Raw genomic sequence first — 27,026 nt, 5'->3', positions numbered from 1 at the left:
TAAGAAGGTATTCATGGCGTTGAGAACAGCAGTTACATATCAGAGTGACACTTGCATTGATAAATCATCCCTTGCTGTTGCACTCTTCAAATTAGCAAATGAAATAGCATCATCTGGCAATGGGGCAATATTTATAAATTAAGTTTATTAACACATGCATAAAAAATCCCTATTTTAGAGAAATCAGCAGAGAATTTAAATAACAGACTATTGCTAGTTGGTCTCTTCTTTAACTGGCAATGGGGAGGCCAGTTAAAATGTTGTTCCCAGGTGAGAGATGATGGCCTGGAATGACGTAGTGCATGCAGTATAGAAAGAAATGAATAAATATTTAGGATGTAGAGTCAACTGTACTTTGTGATAAACTATATGGAGGAGACAGAGAGAGACAAATAGACAGACAAAGATATTCAAGATTATTCCCAGACTTTTGATTTAGATGTCTAGATTAAGGTAGTGCATTTATTGAGTCTAAATGTATAAGTGGAGCTCATTTGGAGAGGAAAATGCAATCAATTTCGAATGAAACATGAAGTTAATAAACGACTGTGGAAGTCACAATACAAGCTCAATAAACTCTAAATTTATTGCTAAAGTTAAAAAACTCGATATAAATTTGTAGAGGTAAATCACGACAAATATTATAAAGGTAAAAACAATGTGGCATGGATAAATACCATACAGAGAGTTACTATAGATATTTCATCAAAGAGAAAAAAAGAGTAACATGAAATAACATAAAGAGGAGTAAAATTTCAGAAATGTAATGATTAAAAATACCTATAGAAAATAATTGAAAGGATTAATGTATAATTCCTTTTAGCACAAGCAAGTCAATGAAATGACCAGTTTCTACTATTTATATGAAAGGAATTTAAAGTTTTACAATATATAGAAAGAAGACAATAATACCTATTAAAACAATGGTATTAGGTCTTCTGGTTTTATTTCTTTATGACTTGAAGTTCTTTATCATGAAGAAGATTTATATATGTTTATAGAATCATAATATAAAAATATACTTTTGACCAAGGAAAAGTGTTGTTTAAAAGGAAGTCTTAACTAGCATATTTTAAAATATTATACTAATTGTGGTAGGCGGAAAACATGGCTCCCGAAAGATACCAGGTTCTAATCCCTGAAACCTGTAAATCTTACCTCATTGGGAAAAAGACTCTCTTTACAGATGTGATTAAGTTAAGGATCTTGCGATGGAAATATTATTTTAGATTATATAACAGGGTCCCAAAGGCAATCTTTTTTTTTTTTTTTTTTTTTTTGAGGCGGAGTCTTTGACACAGAAGGAAGAGAAGGAGGCCATGTCATTGCAGAGACCAATATTGGAGTGATACATCCACAAACCAAGGAATACTGGAGCCAGCAAAATCTGGAAGAGGCAAGGAATGGATTGTTCCCTACAGCCTCCAGAAGAAGCCAGGCCTGTCAATGGGATCCCTGGTTCTCAGGCCTTGGACTCAGACTGAATTACATCACTGGCTTTCCTGGTTCTCCATCTTGCAGATGGCATATTGGTCTTCATAATCATGTGAGCCAATTCCCATAATAAATCTCCTCTCATATATCTATATATCTATAGATATAGATAGATCTAATTAGCTAGCTAGATATAGACATATAGATTATATTGGTTCTGTTTCTCTGGAGAACCCTAATTCAATGAGATTTGCATTTTAGAAGAATCATTCTGACTACAGACTGGGGAAGGAGTTGGAAGGGAGCTAGAAGGAATGCAAGGAGATTTCTAGGAAACAAGAAGCAAGCAAGGGATAATGGTGATCTGGAATGCATTAGTGGCTGTGGTGACAGAAAGAAGAAAACAGATTGAAGAGATGTTAAGGGAAATGCATAGATAAAGCTAAGTAATTCATTGCATATGAGGGGAGAGAGGGAGGAAAGAGTCAAGCTGACTCCCAAGTTTCTGAATTCAGCAACTGGTTATTTTGCTATTTATTGAGAGAAGGAAATACTGGTGATGATTTAAGGTGAGAAAAGGGCTCATTTGAATTTGAGATGTCTGTGAGATATCCATGTCAAGACGTGTTCGCTGATTTTAAAAGCAATATGCATTTATAGTGCATTATTCAGAAAACAGAGTACATGGAAAATAAAGCAAACATCACTTTAACCCCACTACCCAGAAATAGCCACAGTTAATATATGGGCATACAGTCTTTTCTTTAAAGCTGTGTGCTCGTGCCTACACACACACACTCATAAACACACACATATACACATAGGCACACACAAAATATTAGGCTATTAACATTTTGTAGTCTATTTTCCCCTTAACAATGAATCATGGCCATTTATAAAGATATTATTCTTCTACATTATTATTTTCGATGGCCACATAGGATTTCATTATATAATTTGCTAAATTTGATTTAACCAAAGCCCTATTGTTACCAAATTATATTATGAGAAGATTTTTGGACAATGAAACTATGCTGTATATCATTATACATTTGTCAAAACCAATAGAATGAACACTACCAACAGTGAACACTAATTGTAAACTATGGACTTTGGGTGATAATCATGTGTCATATGGGTTTGTTGATTGTGACAAATACACCAATCTGGTTCAAGATGTTGACAGTGAGGGAGGCTGTAAGTATGCAGGGGTAAGGGATATACAAGAACTCTCTATGTCCACTCAGTTTTTCCAGGAACCTAAAATTGCTCTAAAAGAAAGTCTACTCTGTGGGGGTGTGTGTGTGTGTGTGTGTGTGTGCATAGAGAGCGAGCATCCTTGTATATAAAACTGCATATCTATTACTTTAAGATAAATTCCAGTAAATGGCGTTGTCTGTTCAAAGAATATGCTCATTTAACATGTGCTTATTGGCCAAGCACATGTTCAATGAGGCATGGTGTCTCCTGCCTGTAATCCCAGCACTTTGGGAAGACTAGGCAGGAGGGCAGAGGATCACTTGAGCCCAGGAGTTCGAGACCAGCCTGGAAAACATAGTGGTATCCCGTCTCTAAAAAATAAAAAAATTGTCCAGGCATGGTAGTGCATGCCTATAGTCCCAGCTACTCCAGAGGCTGAGGCAGGAGGATCGCTTGAGCCCGGGAGGTCAAAGCATTAGTGAGCCATAATCACACCACACTACACTCAAGCCTGGGTGACAGAGTGAGACCTTGTCTCAAAAAAAGCCACATAGGCAAACTCAGGTTGCTTGTGTTGCCAAATTGCCCTCCAGAAAGTATTTAATAACTTACATTTTTACTAAGAGAGTACAATTGAGTTGATTTTTGATCCCTGACTCAACACAGCTCATTATTGCATTTCACTCTATACTTCCATTTATGCCTTCCTCAAAATGGTAAACATTATTGATGCTTCTGTCAACAATATCCCATTTTCTTCATCACAATGTAGTACCAAGTTCACCTTGTCTTTTGATTACCAGCTAGTTCCATCTCCGAGAAAACGTATGCCATGCTAATTTGTCTTTATTTAAAATTTCAAAGAAATTCTCACATGGATCCCAGATGTTGACTACTTAATGCAAGAAAGTGTTTCCTCATTATACAAATATGGTATGTGCTCAAAATATTGGCATTGTTTAATGAATCACTTAAAATAACTACATCACAAAAAACAATGGTTCATGTGTGAGTCATAATTTAAACAATGCCAATTTTTTTATGTGTACCACATTTATATAATAGGGAAACACCTTCTTGGATTAAATGATCAACATCTGGAATACATGTGAGGGCTTTGAAAAATTAGCATTGTATTTTCTTAAATTTTCCCAGTATAGAAAGAAATCCACACTGGAGGAAACTTTCACAACAATTTATGTATCCCAGATATTCTTGCAAGTAGTGTGTTGTATGGATGGTACACAACAAGCTGAAGTCAAAGCAATATTAGTCAAATTCCATGGGAAGGACTGCCAAGGAAGTCTAAGTCTTTTGCTTTTGTTCATTCTAAGCCTTCTCCTCTGATATTGTAGACTATGATTGTAGGAGGTTGAATAGTGGTCCCCCCTGAAAAAAAAAAAAAAAAAAAAAAAAAAAAAAAAAAAAAAAAAACCTCATGTCCTGAACCCTGGAAGATGTGAATGTAAGCTTATTTGAGAAAAGGGTCTTTGCAGGTGCTATTAAGTAAGCAATCCTGAGACATGATCATCTGGATTTAGGGATGGTTCTAAATCCAATGCCAGGTATCCTTTTAAGAGAAAGGCATAGGGACATTTGGGACACAGACACATAGGGAGAACACATAGGAGAGAAAACCATATGGAGACAGAGGTAGACAATGCAGTCACGCAACCCCAGGTCAAAGAATGCCTGGAGCTGGAGCTGGACCTATCAACAACTGGAAAAAGCAGCCTTCTGGATGCATCGGAGGGAGCATGGCCCTCCTGACACCTTGATTTTAGGTGTCTTTCCTCTACCACTATGAGAGAATAAATTACTGTTGTTTGTGGTAGTTATTGCAACAGACCTAGGAAACTACAATGCCTATTCAGTAGTTGATGGGCATGGCATTCATAGTGAAAGAATTAGATATATATTATGTATTAATTATATCACTGTATTTTATTCAGATTTGGCATGCCTGGTGTTTGGCTTTTGACTAACATCAAGGAATGATGTTTCTGCTTTAGGTGTAAATAACATTAAAAGTTTCCCAGCTCCCTTTTAACGTTGGAATGTTCTGATCTTGAAAGACTCTCCCCTTCTGTTATTTAAGCAACTTGGAGAAAAAAATCCATAAATTTATAACAAGTGGGAGATTCTAGACTAAATAGGCAAACCAGATTTATCACCTCAGGCTTTGGAGTGGTGACAGATGCCAGATCCCCATTAGTTTGCTTGACTCCTGCCCACTTGGTAGACAATAATACATACTCAAAAAGCTGAATAATGTATCAGTTTGACTACAAAGCACAATAAAGCAGAGGAATATTATCCCATATTATTATGTTTGCTGCTGGCTATGGACTCAAATCCAAGTGTGTACACTCTCTTGAATTTTGAACGCATGGGATATGTTTTGATAAGCTTTATGGTGGCTTTTTGGAAGAGGCTCTCCCTTTGGTGTATTTGATACACTATATTTAACACCACTAAAAGTATATTTATTCAGTTTTCATTCTAAGTCTTATGTTTGTTGAAGTTTCATTTAGCTCAAATAAATGATAAACATCAGATTACTTTTCTTAAGGGTATTCTATGGTACAAAAGCCCATGATCATTCTTTCTATCACCTGTCATCTCCTAGCCTCACACCCTGGTCCACCTCAAGAAGTGAAAGAGCTACAAGGAGATATTACACAGCTGTCATAAACAGTTTCAAGTAATTTTTAATGACATGGGGCAATGTTCTGTGTACAAAATTGAGTAAAAAAATAGTAGAATCAACTGGATATACGCTATGGTCCAAATTTGTTTAGACACACATAGTTACATAAAAATACATTCAAAAAATGACTGAAAATGTTTCATGAAAGAGCTAAGTTGGCTATCACCAGGTGGAATTATATATGAACTTTACTTTGTTAGCTATATTTTCAAGTGTGCTTCTTTATAACCAGAAATAATAATGTAACAGAACTGAAGTAGTAGCTGGAAGCTAAAGGCCATCTTTGTTAGGCTATTGCTATGTCTTTAGGGTAGTTGCTTATTTCAGAAATTGTTTGTAATTAATTCTGCAAAATTTTCCATATGTATTCAAGAACATTCATCCTGACTTCCCCAACTTGCACTATTTGCTTTTTCTTCTCTCGTCCTACTTACCATAGGTATAGGCTGACCTGAGGCTGAGAAGGTAGAAAGAAAAATAGAAATAGGGTACGCCTTGAACAAAAGGAAGCTACTGAATTCCCTGGACTCTTTCTGGCTCCTCTTGGGTCCACTGTGGCCTGAATGGAGGAGGGACAGCACAGAAAAGCAGCAGGGTCAAGCAGCTTGCATTTTTCTGTATGGTGGATCATGGAAGAACCTTGCATTGCAAATGGAAGATGACGTGTTGGAGGATGTCAGAAGCTTATTTTTTGCCCCAAATTCACTGGATCCCATCACCAGCGGAATGGAAAATGTCACAGAATTTCTTCTTGGCAAGAAGACTAGATTAGAAGCTCCTTGAGGTCAAGAACCATGCTCTTCATCATACTTGTTTACATAGAGCTAGGATAAGGCTTCATACATAGTACCCGGTAAGTGCTTAAATTTAGAGAGAAAAAATATTTTGAGGAATTTCAGATAGCCAAAATGCAGTGTCTAACAAGCTTATGTACACAGTAGAATAGGCTTCATGGAACCATTAGTCATCAAGGGAGGGGTCATGGAGCACACTGGGGGGTATGTAGTTTTTAAGGGAATGCATCAGAAAGTGGAGTGAAGGGGGCCAGAAAGAACATCTGTGGCTTGGACAAGCATATTTAATTGTGACTTGTATTTGAAAAGTGAACAAGAGTGTGTATTAATGATTCTTGAGAGGTGGGGTGGGTGGCAGGGATTTTTGAAGCAGTATGTATGAAGTGTATGCCCAAATCCGAGCACATATCCAAAACTGGTTGGAAGGTATAGCATGTTCATGGACGTGTACTTTTAATGTTTGAGAACCAATGGACTGAATAATTGGGTTCCCCATTCAAACCACCATATTACTAAGAAAATAGAACTGCCCTTTAAACATTAATGATCATGGTTTTCATTGTCTCAAAAGCCAGTGATCATCCCTAACCTGTTTATATATTTCCAACACTAAGTATTTATCTTTCTGAAAGCTTAGGGGATAATGCTCACCATTTTTTCTCATCTGCTTAAGATCTTTTTGATAATGTTTTTTTAAATTAAAATGCTTCAGCCTCCAGGCTTCTATGGCCCTGGCTCTCACTAGAGCACTATTTGTCTGGAAAGCAGACAACAAATCTACTAATATGTCATCAACTGAAGAAACGGAGTCTGCATCTAGATGGCAGAGAAAATTATATATTTACATGAGGGGAGGAAGGATGGTAGCAAAGCACAAGAGAGAAGGGAGACCCTTCAACACGATAGGGGGCTCAGCCACTCTCTCCAGCCATTCAGGCAAGTAAAGGCAAAGTGAAAGCACACCGGGCATATGTATGTGTACTGTGTATGTGTTTCCTAAGTACCAGTAATATATCCATCTAAAGCATACTTTTCCTAAGTGTTAACACATTCCAAAGTGGAAAACAATTAAAAGCTTGATTTATCTATTTGAATATCAAGCTAATTTTACACTGAGATGCCTCTGCTGGGTCTTAGATGCCTCTGCTGGGTTAGGCCCTGAGGGAAGATTATTTAAGAACCAATTAGCCCTACCTGTGTTATCAGATAGCCATGACAGAGGTTTCTCTTATTTGACTTTCAAGTTATTCTCAAGAAACACTGACCACAGATAAGCATTTTATGATTTTAGCAGTGAGTGATATATAGATTATATATATATCTCATATATATATATGATAACAGTGATTATGCTTAAACACTCCTATGGGACTATTTTCTATAGAGGCTTCATAGTTGAAGGATTTTGCAATTCCTTAATTTCCTTAAAGTTCAAAATCTAATAGAAAACACAATACTGAAGATAAAATCATTACCCAAGTAAGATGGTAAAGCTTCTGAATTTCTTTAATAAATCTCACTGCAATCCCCAAAATGTATCTCTTACAATGCATCCCATAGCTGTGTGAATACATAACACTGGTATGCAATCCCCACATGGTTGGTAAGATGCCAAGATTCAAAACTTGAGTGTCAGGGTTCAAATCCCATTTATTAACTTAATGACACTGGATAATTACCCCAACCATACTCTGCCTTAGTGTCCTTGTCTGGGTAACAGGAATCCTGATAGTAATTACCGTCTACATCACAGCGTTATTGCCATGAGGATTAGATGAGCTAATCCACCCTAAATGCTTAGCACAGTCTCTAGCACATAGGAAGTACCCTATAAATGTAAATGAGGTTAACATTATAAGAATAGAAACCATACTATAAATCATTTTAAGACTGGTTTTACATTTCAAATTTTTGTCAGCAGATCCGTGCTCCCATTCCCCACAATGAGGCACTGAGACACGCTTCTAAAATGACTTTTAAGTAAAAGATCATGTGGTAAAGACACGGGTTGACATACCAAGTCCAATTCTATTCATATAAAATAATTTCCTGCTGTTGATTAAAACCATTATCTTCTGAAATATCTTTTCTAAACACTAAACCCTCAAAAGACGTTAACTTCTCAGACTAGCGGAGTTCAGCAAATTAGAAGCCACCATCATTATGCAGCTTACTCACTAACGAAATGCCACTTAATGAACTTCTCAGAGTGTTTCTTGTCCACAGATTGACAAGAGTTCAAGGCAAAACCACATCATTTCCTATTTTTGTTTCATTTCCTTCAAAGTGAAACATAACTTCTTCTTGGTCCTGGAGTAAAAACTTCTGGATTAACTAAGTAGATCATTACCAGAAATGCAATTTTAGAAAGATACGATTTCAGGGTAGTCAAAAAACACAAAACATCTGTGTAGTGTTTGTTAATACATAAAAATAACCTAATATGTAAAGTGTATGTCACCTAAGTGGAAGATTGAGTCTCTAACTAGAAGCGCAAACAGAAATCATCGTTGATTCTGTTAGTTATTGTGGTTTTAAGTCCAGTTAGAAAAATTTTAAGAACTGTGACACCACGGCTTTCTTTAGTCTTGGCCAGAGATCACATACTTCTTGGCATAGATATTCTGTTTGGCCAATACAGTATTTGAAAAATTACTTGACTCAAATATCTTTGGGTGAGCCATAGCTTTTATTTACCTGACAGGGTCTTAAAGGCATTTTATTTTGCAAACCCTGGTCTAGGCCCATATTTACAGAGAAAAGATTAAAAAATACTTATTAGTTAAATGGGCCTCCCGATGGCCCGATGGTCCAGAGACTTGGAGATTAAGGATACTAATAGTTATATATAGAAATTCTTCTAATTTGCTTGTCGGGTTCATTTTAAATATATATTTTCAGTGTATGTATCTAGCAGCGGCTCATTTGATGAGGACTGCTGAGTCAAGGTGTTAAAATTCACTTAGCTGGATACCAAAAGAAGTTGGAAAATAGAGGATTTTTTAAAACATGTTTTTGGGGTATGAAAGTTTGCACCAAAGTCCAAATTTTACATTATTTTCAAAAAATTAATAACATTCTGTCAATGGTATTTTTCTTCACATAAAAGGAAATGAATTTACTCAATGCAATAGTTAAAGAGAAACTAGTTTCTACTAACACATTTTAATGGATATTTATGTATCTACACACATAGAGACACACACACATATACACATACTAAGAGCAGGGACCGAGCCAGCTGTTGCTGTCCTTCTTTTCAGTTCCATCATACTTCCTGGGAGATTCTACTCCACTTACAAATTAAGCCTGAGTCTAGGGCCAAACAAGAGAACACTGGAGTGAGTTTCCTAAAGCATTAGTTCATATATCGCTCCAAAGTTGTTAGGCTGTAAGCACTGATGAGGTACAGGTGAGCTGGCATTAAAGCCCAAATGTTACTACTAAGCGTTCTTTTAAATTGATGTGGAGGAATGCTTCCATTCAGATGGCCCCAGTAAGTACACCCTTGCTTCCAGCTTCTTCTTCAGAACATAAATACAAGGCACCTTGCAGTGAATTTGCTTCTGGGGGTGGTGCCCCTGAACTCTCCTGGATTAGTCTTTCTGAAGGTTCTGGAGAATTCTTCCTCCATCTTGGACTTGAGTGCTGTTGGGGGACATCCCATATTGAAGGACATGGAGAAGGGAAACCCAGAGCAGACCGTGAGAGGGGATCCTCTTGAAGACCTACTTCTTGGATACACCTGTTGGAAAGCACTTCCTTTTCTTTGGAATTCCGCCATTTCATCCTTCTGTTCTGAAACCAAATTTTCACCTATTGACAAAATAATTGCACAAAATGATCACTTATTCCAGGTTATTTTACTTCAGCATTTTAAACTGTAATTGCTTCTACTATCCCTTCTACAGAATACCTTATGAGAGCCGACCTCAAAAAGTCCTTGTGGCTTTTCACATGAACTCCTTCAAAATATCTTTTTTTTTTTTTTTTTTGAGATGGGGTCTCTCTTTGTTACCCTGGTGCAATCTCAGCTCACTGCAACCTCCACCACCCAGGCTCAAGCAATTCTCCCACCTCAGCTTCCTGAGTAGCTAGGATGACAGGCACGCACCACCACAACAGGCTAATTTTTATATTTTTTTTGTAGAGACAGTGTTTCACCATGTTGCCCAGGCTGGTCTTGAACTCCTGAGCTCAAAGAATCTGTCCGCCTTGGCCTTCAAAAGTGGTGGGATTACAGGCATGAGCCACCACACCCTGCCAAAAATATCTTAATCTAATATCCCCATACACACATTTGAAACAAAACAACTGTGATAAATTGGTTACACCCTGTAAGTCTGATAGCTTTCAAAATTCATTTAACTCCTAGATATTTTAAAATATCATCTAGTCTGTGCTGAATTATTTATTCAAAGAAAATGGATGGGCTAGTATTAGCATCTGAGTGTTTATTTAGTGCCAGGCATCAGGCTATGCACTCGGGATGGATTTTATAATTTGATCCTCAGAATGGCTGTAAGAAGTCCTCATTTCACATGTTAAAAAAACTGAAGTTTGGAGATATTAACTAGCTCATGGTCACACAGCTAGTGAAATGGAAGCACTGAGACTACAATTCATGACTGTCTGACTCCAGGGCCCAGGCTCTTATAAACATTCAGACCTCATCAGGAGCTTTCTGAGACTAAATTAAGAATGCATTCTGTAATGCTTTGATAAATTGCAGGCTTTATACAGTTTCCAAGTCTTGATTACTCCCAGGATTTATCAAACTGTAAGAATTAGGCTCAATAAATAACAACTAATTGTAATTAAGCCAAAAGTGCTTATGATGGTGGTTCCTAATTTGAACCATACCTACCCCCAACCCATGCCACTTGAGTCTTTATTACTAACCTCCCTCTTTATACACTGTGTAGTCAACTGTGCCTGAGCTGACAATTTCACAACTGGTTTCCTGGAAGCTTAAAAGCCAATCACATTCTTTCCTGTGTATTGCATCACATCCTTACACTAACAATTTAGTTGATTTCTATTTTTAAAACAAAAACTAGAAAATTTTTACCTGAAGAAATAATTATTATATCAACCAAGTATTTCTCTCAGTGAAGAAAAAAATTCTATCTGAGGCTCTCATTCCAGATTGGAAAAACAATTTCTTCTTTCTTTCAACTTGATTGGCAGTGTTCAAAATGGAAGAAATCTACCCCAGGCAATTCAGTGCAAAAGACTGTCATCTCAGTTACAACACCATGATTAAGGCTTTTCATATGAAAACAGAACTAATGTGTACATACCACAGCACTTGGTTCTACTCATAAGCTCATTTATTGTTTGCAGTGGGCATTTATTCCTAGAAAGCATGCCAAGTATTTCTAATGGGTTTTCACTGAGACAGTTTTTTGTTTTCAATGGTGATTCTTTCCTTTATCATCACATTCGTTATTTCCTCTTCTCTTAGCTTTTCTGTATATCTATAAATATTTGTTGTTAAGTGATATCTCAAAGAAAAAAAAGCATAAAAGGAGTTTCCTCACAATCAACCGTGTTGAGACAAATGCATATATGGGGAGTAACATTGAAAGTTCTACCTCTCAAGAAATGCAAAAACAAATTCCAGATAGATTAAATAGCTAAATATAAAAATAAAACTGCAAAAGTTTTAAAAGAAAATAGAGATTATCATGATAGTCTTGGGGAGATGAATGTTTTCATAAGCATGACATAAAACAGAGGATACATGGAAAAGAAAAGATATAAAGGAGTCGAATACATAAAAATGAGAAATTTCTGTACAAACATATGAACAAGCCAGAAACTACCCAACAAAACTAAAAGCAAGAAATCTAAATGATATTTGTACATCCATGTTCACAGCAGCATTATTCACAATAGCCAAAAATGGGAAGCAACCAAGCATGTAGGAACAGATAAATGGGTAAATAAAATGTGGTATATACATACAAAGGAATACTATTCAGCCTTGAACAGGAAGGAAATTCTGGCACATGCTACAACAGAAATGAACCTCGAAGATATTATGCTAAATAAAATAGGCCAGGCATAAAAGTACAAATGCCATATTATTCCACTCATATGAGAGCCTTAGAATAGTCATTAATAGAAACATAAAGTACAATAGTGGGTGCCAGGAGGTGGGAGAGGGGGAAATGGTGAATTATTGTTTAATAGATACAGAGTTTCAGTTTTACAAGATGAAAAAGTTTCTGGAGATGAATGGTGGTGATGGTTTCACAACAATGTCAATGTACTTAATGTCACTGAACTGAACACTTAAAAAAGGTTAAAATAATAAATTCTGCTATGCATATTTTACCTCAATAAAAAAAGTCACAAACTTAGAAAGGACTTTTGCAACATCTGAAACAGGAAAAATTTCCTAACCATAATATTCCATAATTCTTGACTAACAGCCAAAGTATTGCTACATATCAATAAAAAGACAATATGATAAAAAAAAAAAGATGCAGCCATGAAAAGGCCAATTCACACACTACAAGTGGCCAATAAAACAATTAAAAGCCCCTCACGTTCTGATAGTTAGGAAAATTCAAATTGAAAAATAACAAATAGCATTGCCCATGAGAGTGGCAACATTTTTCAAATCATAAATGGTAGAGGTTTTGCAAAATGGTACTATTTGTTAGTAAGAATGAAATTTTCATATGTCAGTATCTAATTTGATACAATGTTATATTTGGAAAGGAATTTTTAATCTGCCACATTTTAAATGTACGTACACTTTTACACATAAATCTCACTCACACTCTCTTCTTACAAAATATTTTTAAAGTGCATAAAAATTTGTGATAGTGAAAATTGGAAGTAACTTAAAATTGAGGATGGTGAAATGATGGTCTGTTGCGAAACACAAAAAAAGAATGAAGTAGATCCGTATGTACTGACATGGAAGGAAGCAATCCATAATATTCAAAAAGGAAAAAAGCACCAAACAATACACATTATCAGTAGCATTATTCATAATAGCCCAAAACTGGGAACAATACAGATGCCCACCATCAGTAAATGGATGAACTGTGGTATACTACATAATGGTAGTACTACACAGCAATGAATACACATGAGCTGTTACTACACACAACATGAAGATTCTCACAAACATACTGTTAAGTAAAAGAAGCATATATAATTCTATTTATATAAATAATACTGAATGATACTATTTTTTAAAATTTGTTAATAGCTCTATGAGCCTATAATTCACATACAATACAATTCGCCCATTTAAAATGTACAGTTCAAAGGTTTTCATGTATTCACAGATAACGCAACCATCACCAACTTTAGAACATTTTCATCACCTCAAAAGGAAATCCCACACCCTTTGGCTATCTCTGTTCTATTCCCTATTTCCCCCAGCCCTAAGTAGATTCATTTACTTCCTGTCTGTATAGATTTCCCCATTCTGGACCTTCAAATTAATGGAATCATATAATATGTGGTCCTTGTAAGTGAGTTATTTCACTCAGTATAATATTTTCAAGGTTCATCCATGTTGTAGTATTATCAGTAAGTAATTCATTCTTTTTTATGGGTAAATAATATTCCACTATATGGATATAACACATTCTGTCTACACACTGAATAATACTACTTATATAAAAGTACAAAAAGAGGCAAAACTAAGAAGTTACAAGTTAGGATAGAGGATATCCTTGGAAGGAGCAGATAGTGAGTGGGAGGGGATACTTGGAGGATCTTCTGGCCTCTACTGCTAGATCTGTGAGCTGGATATACAGGTGATTTGTACTGTTCTTTAGAAAATGTCAAAATACATGCACAATATGATTAAATTTTTATGTAAGTATGTATATGTATATATATGTATATATATACACAAACACAATTATCAGCCTCTTCACTTGTAAAATAGAGGTAGTAAAAGTAGTTACTTCATAAAATTTTTGTATGAATTAATTGACACAAAATGTAAGGGCACATGGTAAGCATGCAAGTGTTTGTGTTACTATATGTTCATGCATATACAATACACATATAAATTTATTTTTAAAATAATACATGATGTGTCAAAAATTCAAACAAGGGCCATTTGTGAATGACAGAAGTAACCAAGGAATTGGATTCGAGGAGAGTAAGATGAGTTTTCACTTTTATCTTTACAGGTTTCCTTTTTAATTGAATTTACCACAATAAATATCATGTAATTGATATATTGTAATTGATGTATTTACAAATAAGAAAATGTTAAATTACTTCTGAGATGCTGTAATTGATATACTGATATATTTACAAATAAGACTGGTATATTTACAAATTGTAATTGTAATGTTATCATTGATATAATTGTGTAATTCATACATTTGTGTAATGGATATATTTACAAACAAGAAAATGTTAAATTCTGAGATGCTGTAACTGATATACTGATGCATTTACAAATAAGACTGATATATTTACAAATTGTAATGTTATAATCGATATACTACAATTGTGTAATTGATACATTTGTGTAATGGATAGATTTACAAATAAGAAAATGTTAAATTACTTCTGTGATTCAATAAGACAGAAAGTACTCACTCCTGAGGCACCAAATTTTAAACACAATATAATTAACTATGTAAAACCATATGCCTATGGATAAGAACAAGATAGCATACAAATAGGAAAATAGTTGTTTTTGAGGCAGGAGGAGAGATTGTGGTCATACCCCATAATTTTTATATATGTCTGTTGCATTCTCTTTTCAGAAGTCTCTTTTTGGGACCACAATATGTACTATCAGAGATTTTCACAATTTCTCAGAGCACTGTCAGATGGAACTTAGCTACTTTCCACTGCTTTCCATCTTTTAACACCTACTTCAAGTTTCAACTCAACCAGAGGCTCTCCAAGCTCCCAAACCTGCCTGTTGTCTCCCCTCTGATAATAGGAGCTTCTTACACCAGTGAGATGCAGGCCAGGCCCACTGAGCTCCCCTGATATCCTCTCTCAGGCCCAACAGCTCCTCTGAGATCAGAGAGTTCCATCACTAGACTTTCCAGAAGTCGTATATGGACCCATCACACGGCTGTCCTTTGCAGAGATGGTGATCAACAAAAGGCTTCAGAGAGATAAGTAACTTTGAGAACTGATCCCCTTATTGGGCAGTATATCTAACCTACCACGTGATACTGTCTCTATTATTATATAGTTTTATCAAACTTTTTATGAGTTTCCATGGGGTGTGGAAGCTTCTGAGGTGCACAGACTGTGTCTTATTCAGTATTTATCAATATTCCCTGTTATTGCCTACCTAGCACAGTGTCTTGCACACAACAGACCATCAAGATCTGGCTGCTGATTTATCTGTTATATACACAAAAGTGCTTTGTGACATAGACAGAATTCTTATATTTGTTTCTGTTTTTTTAAGTGAGAAACTGAGGCACAGAACAACCAATTAAGGTTATGGACTCATTAGTACCACACAGCTAGGAGAGCACAGACTGACTAATATAGGCCAATTACCCTCTACTACACCTCGTGCAGCTTCCTACTACTTGACAAAGTTGGGGCAAGCAGCTTATGAAGACACTTCCCTAGGGTCAAGGAGAGTTTAGTCCAATAATAACTGTGTTTATTTTTTTGTTTTTTGTTTTTTTGAGATGGAGTCTCACACTGTCACCCAGGCTGGAGCGCAGTGGCGCGAACTCGATTCACTGCAAACTCTGTGACCCGAGTTCACATCATTCTCCTGCTCAGCCTCCCAAGTAGCTGGGACTACAGGAGTCCACCACCTCACCCGGCTAATTTTCTTTGTATTTTTAGTAGAGTCAGGGTTTCACCGTGTTAGCCAGGATGGTCTCGATCTCCTGACCTCATGATCCACCTGCCTCAGCCTCCCAAAGTGCTAGGATTACAGGCGTGAGCCACCGCATCCAGCCAATAACTGGTTTTAATAAGATCCAAAATTAACCACCAAGTCATCGGTAGTGAGGAACAACAGTAGAGTATGGTGGTTAGCCCAGAGCCTCCTCTAACTCTTTAGTCCCTTTATGTTAATTCAAATATTCCAGGCAGATGTAGGCCTGCACCAGAAAACTCAACCTGGCAGTGTTCGTGCTGCATTTCAGCTGCCACCATTCCTTTTGGCCAGACGCCTTTGTACAGTGAACTCTATGCACAACTGTACGTGGTATTTTTAGGTTAAAGAGAACACAAACCCCAGAGTCAGGTTGTCTAAGGTGGGAGCCTACCTCCGAAACCTCTTTACTACATGATATAGAACCTACATTCAGTTTCTTATTTTTTCATTTAGAAAACAGGGATTATTATAATGTGTATTTCACACGACAATTATAAGGAGGGTTAAATAGGAAACTTCTAGTGCCTTATGATATTGATTATTTGCAACAAGTAGGTCAAACGTTAAATGGAGTATTATACAACTCCAAAAGCCAGAAAGTCCCATTCACAATTATACAAAACCTCAATGAACAAGAAAGCTATGTAAGTGTTGCAAATGTGAAACTGCTTAATTGAACTTGACATAAACCTAAAGAACAAAATCATGAAACCCATTAAGAAGTATTCATGAGTCACTCATTCATGCTTTGATTTTGGATTGGAAATGAAAAGAAAGATAGGAAAAGTGGTTCCTGCTTTTTGAAGAATTATTTAACCTGTTTCTCTGAACACAGAGCAAACGATTTATAACGTAATTACCACATCCTTAGCATTTCTCTTCATTTGAAAAGAACTAAGCAGCCCAATGGCAAAAACCTAGACCTCTCAGCAAATGGATCTGTTTCCAAATAGGAAATGGGACATATATCTCCACCCACTAAAAAAATATGAAAAGCATTTCAAGAACACCTCAGGCTCTAGCACCATGCCTGGTATAAGAAACATTTGCCAAATAAATGGATTCCATTGTGTGCCTTAAGAAATCAGAAGCAGTTTCCTATGGCCCACCACTCTGAACACAACTGATTTCATCTGATCTCACAAGAAATCAGAGGCAGTAGACATCTTCCTGCTCATTAGTACCTGTGATTCCTTCAGTCCCAAGTTGATGGCAAGTTTCTTTCTGTCTGTTTTGCTGATATATTTCTGTTTCTGGAACATTTTCTCCAGAGCCTTTCTCTGGTCCTCAGAAAAGACAGCTCTTCTTAAAATGCCCCTCCGAGCCTTGGAATTAGAGTCCTGTGTCAGGAAAGGCAGCACGCTCTCTTCTCCTAGAGTCGAGGGAAAAAGATACAAAAGCCCAGTTAGCTTCAGAAAGAAGTCAGTCTTTCGTGGGACAATATGGTATCCTCCTACTCTGTACTATGGCCAAATGACCTCATTTCAACTCTGCTCACTTAAAGCAGTACTTCCTAATCTCTTTTTGGCTATGGACTCTGATATGGTCTGGCTCTGTGTCCCCACCCAAATATCATCTTGAATTGTAATCCCCACGTGCTGAGGGAGGGACCTCGTGGGAGGTAACTGAATCATGGGGGTGGTTCCCCCGTGCTGTTCTCATGAAAGTGAATGAGGTCTCATGAAATCTGACGGTTTTGTGAGGAGCTTTTCCCCACTTTGCTCTGCACTTCTCTCATTCTTTGCCTCCCTGCTGCCATGTGAAGAAGGACACGCTTGCTTCGCCCTCTGTCATGACTGTAAGCTTCCTGAGGCCTTCCAGTCATGCTGAACTGTGAGTCAATTAAATCTCTTTCTTTTATAAATTACCCAGTCTCTGGTATGTCTTAATTAGCAGCATGAGAACAGACTAATATAGACTTCTTCGAGAATCTGATAAATACTCTTTGCTCCACAGTGCAGGGGAAATGTACATTTGCTCATCCTTCCAATTTTGCATGCCACATCAGACAGCCCAAGGTCCCGGTTACAAAGCCCCAATATGGATTAAGTAGTAGGTGATTTAAAAACTTCATTTTTCTCTAATTCTTCATTTGTTTATTTACTCATTTTTTCAACAAAATTTTGAACACTTACCATATGCCAGACACTCTGCTCAATACTACACAATGAGAAATAAGACAGATATGTTTAATTGCCCTCCTTACCTGTAAAATATTGTAGAAGGGCATTTATTGAACTAGCATCACAAATGTGTTGCATTCCTAAAGAGGGAGATTTGGGAACACAAAACAAGGGGTCTGACATAAACCTGGGACAGGGAAAACTTGCAAAAGTCAGAGATGTTTAATCTGAGAAGAGAAGAGAGAACTGAAGGGCTCTCAGTCACTCCCCTGCAATTCCACTGATCATCAACTCCTTGAGGTCAAAAAGGCAGAAACTCCTCTTTCTGCCTTTTTCTGCCTAGCACAATACTGGTTCCCATGCTCTGAGAGTTTATAGGCTTTCATGGTTCATTCACTCATTCTGCTTCCCAGGTGTGGCAGGCAGAGAAATGGCTCTCAGAGATGTCCATGTCCTAATCCCCAGAACCTGTGAATATGTTATGTTACATGGCAAGGGGAATTAAGGTTGCAAATTGATTAAAGTTGCTAATCAACTGACCTTGAGATGAAGTATCCTGTATTATCCAGGTGGGCCCAATGTAATCATAAGATTCCTTACAATTGGAAGAGGGAGGCAAATTAGGAGGTCCTAGTCAGAGAGAGATTTCAAGATGCTACATTCTTGCTTTGAGGTTGGAGGAAGGGGCCAGAAGCCAAGGAATGCAGGCAGCCTCAAGAAGCTGGAAAAGACAAGGAAACAGATTCTCCCCAGAGCCTACACAACGAACACAGCCCTGCTTGATTTTAGCCCTGTGAGACCCATTTCAGGGTCTGACCTCTATAACTATAAAATAATAAGTACTTGTTGCTTTAAGATACTCAGTTCATGGTAATTTGTTACAGCAAAAATAGAAAACTAATACACTGGGTGTCAGGCTCACAGAGCCAATTGCTGAAGAAACCAGACAAAGAGCACATGGTTCCCACCCTAAAGGAGCTCACTTTCTTATGGGAGGGGTGACTCATGAACATTAACTCTGTAACATAGCACCAGGAAGGCAGGCTTACGGTTATGGCTACTATGCATTCTGCCGCTTAATAATTATTTACTGAATAAACAAGTAAATGAATGTCTTAAGTACTAGAATAGAAAGATCTGCAAAGTGCACTGGCACCACAGAGGAGGAAATGATGAATTCAGAGAAAATAGTCAGGTCAAGTCAAGTCTAAAAGAACAATACCGTTAAAGAGAGAAAGAACCAAAGCCAATTCAAACAGTTACTAGTATGTCTGAAAGCACAAGGAATAAAGTCTATGCAAGGAAAAGTAAGCAGTCATCAAGGCTGCAGAAAGGCATAAAGCAGAGGCTGCAAGCGGGCAACCATATCCAGTCTGCAAATGGGCTTTTTTTGGTCTTAGCATGTTGGTTAAGAATTCTTATTTAGTTATACACATTTAAACAGCGGGAAGTTCCACATAAAGTCCAGGTTTCTGACACCTCTTCAAAGGTAACCACACTGGGCTTAAAGTGAGTAGCAGGTGCCTCTTTTTTATATGGAACATGTGGCCCCAGTTTGCCACAGTCTTGCTTAGCTTGTTTTTTACCTGCCAGGCCTTTGAAGACATTTGGACCTCTAAAGTGGAATGGAGTCAGATAATAGAGAACTGCAAGGGTTTGGGCAGGTAATGAAGATCAATAGAAGTAGGACAGGACATAATAATAAACATACACTAAACACCACTATTAATGATTACTTTGTGTTAAGCCACTGACATGCATTATTTCATTTAATTCTCACATTGAATCTATGGAATGAATGCTACTATTACTCTCTCCATTTTACAGAAATAAAATGAAACTTAGGAAGGTTAAGTAACTTTGTTCAAGGTCACAAAGCTAGGGTTTCAAACCCAGGAGACAGATACCACAATAAATGTACTAACCCTACACAATACTGGCGTTATCTGACATGTAGACGGAAAATGACAACAAATCTTGTCAATTTGGCTTCTACAATGTGGCAGCTTCCTTTTCTATTTGACTAAAAGATTACAAACATCTCCTGGCTAAGCCCCGGGTTACATCTCATTACAATTCATCCTCACTCTGCAAAATGAACCACTAACTTCTCCCTCTTTCCTTCCAGCTCTGTAACTCTGTATCTTCTTTGAATTGCCATAACCTTGAGATGTCATCAAGTCCAATTCTCTATAAAGGTCTACTTTCATTGATGCCCCTCCATTCATCTTCACATAGGATGTTGGTTATTTCCCCTGTTACATCACTAATTCTTTTTGCCTGTCTCATACCAAGATCATATCTTGAAGTCAGACTTTGACAACTAGATTCACTAATCTTTATCAGAGATTTAAGCAGTTTTATGAAATATTGATCAATAATAAAAATATTCTGAATATCTCAATATGTGCATCTTTTCCTAAGTGTGTTTCTTCTCTGAGCATTCCTTGGTTTGGATCTCAGCCCTTACATGCATGTCTTAAAGCAAGTTATTCAGTCTCTTCCAGCTGATTTTATAAGGCTGCTCCCAAGATTCAATGAAATAAGAGAGCAAAATTTCAGTGGTTAGCTCACATTAAGGATCCTACAAATCTACTTCACTTCCCATTGTTGGATTTTATTTGATCTTTACAAGAATCATATGCCACAGATATCCCTCACTATAGATGAAGACGTGTTCAGAGCAGTCAAGGTCCAAAGACACACAAAGGACATGGAGCAAAGCTGGCTCCAAGATCTTCTGAATTCAAATCAGTGGCTCTTTCCTCTGCACTCTGGCATTCTTAATTTCTAAATGTATCCAATATATAATTATTACAGCAATAAGTATTAAAAATTAGGAGGAAAAATAAATATCCACTGGTAAAGAAATGCATATGTAAATTATCCACTTGGTAAAATTTAAATGAATCATTAAAGATGAGAACTATGAAGATTAGGCAGAAGCAAAGAAAGTACTTACACTATGATTTTTAAAAGTATGATATTTAAGATACATATTATGTTCACAACTAAGCAAAAACGCAGAGAAAAAATGGAAAAGACAAAAGTAAACACAAAACTGTGTCATTGCATTATAGAATTCTGGACAAATAATTCATCTCCACTGTCCATGTTTTAAGTTTGGTTCTATTTTCTAATGAAAACAGGCAAGCATTGTAGCAACCTTTTTGGGAATAACCTGTCAGTTACCAAGTCATTGTTGAGCAATAATCAAAGATGAATCCAAATCCATCCTTAAGGTGTTCACAGTTGATAAGGAAAAGTCCAAGAAGAATACAGCCACAATACAGTGGGATGAGACCACAGCACAGAAGGCATTAGTGCACCAGATAAGAAGCCACTGAATTAGGATGGTCAACAAAGTAGGTCCTAAGAGAGAGCAGCACCCAGAAGAACAGCAATTCCTCTTGCTGGCTCACAAGGGAAAGGCAGGTAGAGGAATTAGCATTTGCAGAGGCATGAAGCCAGGTGAAGACAAGTGTGAAACATGGCAGACCTAAGAATCTCACACAACCTAGTATTTCTGGATTGCAGGGTATGACTGGAAAGAACACAGGAGAAAAGCTGGAAAGACAGATTACTGTCAAGGGTGCCTGAAACAAGTTTAGGTTATAACTTGTCAAGGGAAGCCTTTCAAGAAGGACATAACCAACCTAGCATTTTAGAAAGGCAAATGTCCTCTTGAGTTAAAAAAACCTTTTATGTCTATATACAGAGTCTAAAACAAATTTATGGTAATGGAAAAAATATGTACCCTTTTTTTTCTAAGTAGAATTTGTATAAGTAAGGCTCAAGATTCTATTCATTGTGGCTCTTCCTAACCAAGATCTACAAGTTAAAATAAAATAGTAAGGAAATAAAACTCATTTAAATGCCCCTAAAACTTTTAGTAGCAACCCATAGGTTTCCCTAACAAGTTGTTTTTAAGTAAAGAAAAAGATTTGTTGCGGGAAGTCAGGGACCCCAAACGGAGGGACCGGCTGGAGCCACGGCAGAGGAACATAAAATGTGAAGATTTCATGGACATTTATTGGTTCCCAAAATTAATACTTTTATAATTTCTTAAGCCTGTCTTTACTTTAACCTATGAACATAAATTGTGAAGATTTCATAGACATTTTTCAGTTCCCAAATAATACTCTTATAATTTCTTATGCCTGTCTTTACTTCAGTCTCTTAATTCTGTTATCTTTGTAAGCTAAGAATGTACGTCCCCTCAGGACCACTATTGTACAAATTGATTGTAAAACCTGTGTTTGAACAATATGAAATCAGTGCACATTGAAAAAGAACAGAATAACAGCGATTTTCAGGGAACAATGGAAGACAACAATAAGGTCTGACTGCTTGCAGGGTCGGGCAGAATACAGCCATATTTTTCTTCTTGCAGAGAGCCTATAAATGGATTGCAAGTAGGGAAGATATTGCTAAATTCTTTTTCTAGCAAGGAATATTAATAATTAAGACCCTGGGAAAGGAATGCATTCCTGGGGGCAGGTCTATAAACGGCCGCTCTGGGAGTGTCTGTCTTCTGCAGTTGAGACAAGGACTGAAATACGCCCTGGTCTCCTGCACTATCCTCAGGTTTATTAGAGTGGGGGGAAAACCCCACCCTGGTGAATTTGAGGTCAGACCAGTCCTGTGCTCTCGAACCCTGTTTTCTGTTGTTTAAGATGTTTATCAAGACAATGCATGCACAGCTGAATATAGACCCTCTTCAGGAGTTTTTGATTTCACCCTTTGCTTGTGATCTTTGCTTTGCCCTTTGCCTTGTGATCTTTATTGGCCTCAGAAGCATGTGATCTTTGTTCTCTCTTTTGCCCTTTGAAGCATGTGATCTTTGTGACCTACTCCCTGTTTGTACATCCCCTCCCCTTTTAAAGTCCTTAATAAAAACCTGCTGGTTTTGCAGCTCAGGGAGGCATCATGGTCCTACCGATATGTGATGTCACCCCCAGAGGCCCAGCTGTAAAATTCCTCTCTTTGTACTCTTTCTCTTTATTTCTCAGCCAGATGACACTTTGGGAAAATAGAAAGAATCTACATTGAAATATTGGGGGTGGGTTCCCCCAATAAAGATTCCCATCAAGAAAGCCTACAAATAAATTATTCTTACCATTGTGGTATATATTAACATTTGGGGCATCATCAACCCAAACTAGCCCTTGATCTTGAAAGGTGAGACCTGGAGTGGCTGTAAGGATCAAAGGGTTAACTACTGGGTCTGGTCCTCAAGTTTCAGTGCCCTATAACAAACAAGAACTCAACCAATAGACAAGCAAAAACAAAACACCAAAAATAAAGAATATTGTATTTTTTCCTTCTTTACTAGTTGTCTGGTTTCTTTTAGTACTGACTTCAATACACAAATCAAGCTTGTTCTCATAAAGTGATGTAACGTGGTTCCTACAAGAAGCATATGACAATGCTGCTATTCCTAAACCACCACTGATGCTCCTTCCCATGGCTCACCCATGTCTTTTATGGGCAATCTCTGGATCTAACCACAAACCACATTGATGAACCCATACCACTTTCATACCTTCTAAATATACATATAAGCCCCTAAATTTTATGTCTCCATAACACATGTCCAACTCTTCATAAATTTATGACAAATGTCTGACTTTTATGGATACTTCCAGATAAACAAAAATAAACAAACAATATAAAAAGAAACAGGCATGGAGAATAAGGCATGTAGCAGAAATGAGGCTTTAAAAGCTGGAGTCACCAATTCAAAGAGCTACAGTCTCTATCAGTTTGAGGATATTATTATTATTATGCAGCTTCCACATATATTTGGGCTTACATGTGCTGACATATGTGCCAACTACATGCATTATGTCATGTAATCTTTACAACAATCCCTGGAAGAAGAAATTACTTCCCCCATTGTTTACAGGAAAAACCTAGGTTCTAGAAAGTTAAGTTGTGCAATTAAAGTCACACATCAAAGCAGAGGGAGGCAAATCAATGCCTTTGTCAAATTACATCAAAGATCATCAAAGGTACGAGTGGGCAAGGAAAGAAGTGGGGAAGTGGGAAGAGTCACATTAAAATAGCAGAATGACACAGGATAGGCTGGGTGCAGTGGCTTATGCGTTTAATCCCAGTACTTCGGGAGGCCGAGGTGGACGGATTGCCTGAGGTCAGGAGTTTGAGAACAGCCTGGCCAACATGGTGAAACTCTGTCTCTACTAAAAATACTAAAATTAGCTGGGTGTGGTGGTGTGTGCCCATAATCCCAGCTACTCAGGAGGCTGAGGCAGGCAGAAGTGCTTGAACCTGGGAGGCAGAGGTTGCAGTGAGCCAAGATCATGCCACTACTGCACTCCAGGCTAGATGACAAAGCAAGACTCCATCTTTAAAAAATAAAAAAAAAGTGACCCGGGATAGATAACTTTTCAAAGGTATGATTCCCTGGACCCTGACATGCTCCCTAATCACCGTCTTCCCCAGCAGCCCTGTATGAGGGCCCAGTGAAGGGTGTTACAAATGGAGGTATGCTGTGGAGGGGAGGTGGGGGGAGACAGAGAGACAGAGAAACAGAAACACAGCATTGGACAATCTAGTGGTCATCATTGCCTCTCTCTATTGCCTCAACTTCCAGAAAACATGACTTAACTCTGAAGACAGGGCAATGGTGTCTGTAGCAGCCAGCAAACACTACCAAACAGAGAGACCTTATCCAGTCACTTTCTAAACATGAGACCACGAGCAAATAGCTGCAGCTCTGGCCTATCTACCATTGCAATTCAAAAGCATCTTGTACTGTGAACAGCTTGCGGGTAATGTGTGTAATGTTTAGACTCACAAGGAACTCATGTTAATCTCTGGATCATTGATCCCATTTGGGGACACTTCCTTTCTCCTGTATCTTTTCACCTATTGCTTCGAGAAGCTCTAGAAAGGCTTCTGGATCATGCATGTCCAGTGCTGCTCTTTGCCCCAGTATAGTTTCCAGCACCTGCCATGGCACTGGCCTTCTCTCTGTTTCCTGTTCTGTTCCAGCCTTTGCTTGCAACCTGGGCTACCCTGAGGTAGGCCAAGGAGTGCTATATAAAGTCCACTTCTAACAAGTCATGTTGTTTAATGTTTGCTTTCTAAGTTTACAGTTTTTCCATATTAAAAACTAATTCATAACCTGGTATCCCCCGACTTTGTAAGGAAAACAATAGCATAAGTCTTTGAAGCACCATTGAATCTAAACCTCTCAAAGCTTTTAGTAAAAAATAGGATTATTTCAGGATAACTCAAGCCGGGGGCTACCAATAACACTTTCAGAAACAGAATTCTTTCATCCTTTTATATAGATTCAATAGCTTTTCAGAACTGAAAGGGATAAGAGGTCATTTGTTTAATCCAGGCCTCTCCAACAGGCTAGCTACAACACCATCAGCCTCTATTAACTATTTCCTCAAAAGTAGCTCATTTCAAACCTTGAGTCTGTGTCTCTCCCTCCTGGAGTCAGTTTTCCTCAAATGGGAGATGTTTCTTGTCTGTGTGCTCACCTTTTCCTGCTGCAATATTCCTCACAGTTGAGACTTCCTACCTCCTACCTTTCAGGGGCTTCTCTTCCATGAAAAGCTTCCTTACCCTTCTTATTTTCAAGTGTGTGTGTGTGTGTGTGTGTGTGTGTGTGTGAGAGAGAGAGAGAGAGAGAGAGAGAGATGTAATTTTTGCAGATTTGAAGTTCAGAGAGAAAAGACACAGCATTTGCCAAACCCGTGTGATTTAAATTAAAAGTCTATCCTTCTGTCTCTATATAATCTTGTATTTGGGGGTGCCACATGATAACACTTATCAAACAGCTTGATTTGCTAGAAATCATTCCCTTAAAACAAGCCAAAAATTAACTTTCCCTAAACTCCACTCATTGGTCCCAGTTCTACACTTCATATCTATATGAATACAGCAGACCTGAGTTAAAGAAAACTCTCATGTTCTCCCTAGCATTTCTCTTCTCCAGGACAAAAATACTCAATTTTTTCCCCAAAATTCCTAACAGTCATACAGAGTCTTTGCTATTTTAAGTTGCTGTATACCTCTTAACCTGGTTTTCATATGAGAGTTTGTTCAATGTACCTTTTAAAGTGGGTCTCCAGAACTGAACAGGTGCAGGCAGTCTGACCATTCAGAGTCCAATAGCACTCTGATGTCTCTTGTTCTGGATGGCCTATTTCCAAAAGCACAATCCAAAAACCCTGTATCATTTTGTAGACACATACTGAGCTGACAGTACAATGCTTTCCTGCTTTGTTCTATTCAGCCATTCTCCCCCTCCCCTATTCTTCACTTGTTTTTGGAAACCAAAAATCAGGACTTTATAAGTAGCCCTGTTAGGTTTCATGTTATGCTCAGACTAGGGCTATAGACAAGATCAGAGACAACCACCCCATATTGCTAAGCAGTTCCCCTCCCCCACCCATCACCCACCCTTTAACTGCTTAAGAACATTTGGGGAGAAAAGGAACTCCATTCCAGGAATGTTACTCCAATACTTTCACTGCCTCTCTAGAACTGCTGAATAGAGCCATCAACTTGGAAAATCCATTGTCTTTGAGTCTCTGACCCCTTTAAACATTGTTCTTGGTTGACTGAATGCCATTTATCTATGGAACAGCCCTCCCTGTACTTTTGAGAAGTCAACACCTATTCAACTTATTGTATAAACTCGATTATGTTTTAGGCAATATAATTAGCCTTCTTTTTATATTAGAAAAAAATTATGCATCCCTCTGAAGATCTTATAGTGCTAAGATTAATCCCTATTTAAAAATTGTATGCAACCTTTTGTAGATTTCCACAGATCCTGTTCAGTGTCCTCAGTCCACTGGCCACTCCAGCTGAGAGCAGTAAAAGAGAACACAGTCAGGACAGGTGGTAAGAATACTAATCAGTGC

The 27,026-nt window shown here is 37.7% G+C and overlaps 1 protein-coding gene across 1 annotated transcript in view; it reads right to left on the bottom strand.

Annotated features, from left to right (window-relative positions):
• Nucleotides 1-717: 717 nt before the first annotated feature.
• Nucleotides 718-27,026, bottom strand: part of LOC105470097 (developing brain homeobox 2) — a 48,045-nt gene continuing 21,736 nt past the window's right edge. The window contains exons 3-4 of the mRNA XM_011721847.3: nucleotides 17,179-17,366; nucleotides 718-9,954 (exon numbers count right to left, since the gene is read on the bottom strand). Coding sequence (XP_011720149.3) covers nucleotides 9,622-9,954; nucleotides 17,179-17,366 — 521 coding nt within the window. The 3' untranslated portion in view covers nucleotides 718-9,621. The remainder of the gene's footprint in view (nucleotides 9,955-17,178; nucleotides 17,367-27,026) is intronic.

The sequence above is a fragment of the Macaca nemestrina genome, chromosome 10 (genome assembly GCF_043159975.1).
Source record: "Macaca nemestrina isolate mMacNem1 chromosome 10, mMacNem.hap1, whole genome shotgun sequence".
NCBI lineage: Eukaryota > Metazoa > Chordata > Mammalia > Primates > Cercopithecidae > Macaca > Macaca nemestrina.
This window is presented reverse-complemented; position numbering and strand designations above follow the sequence as displayed.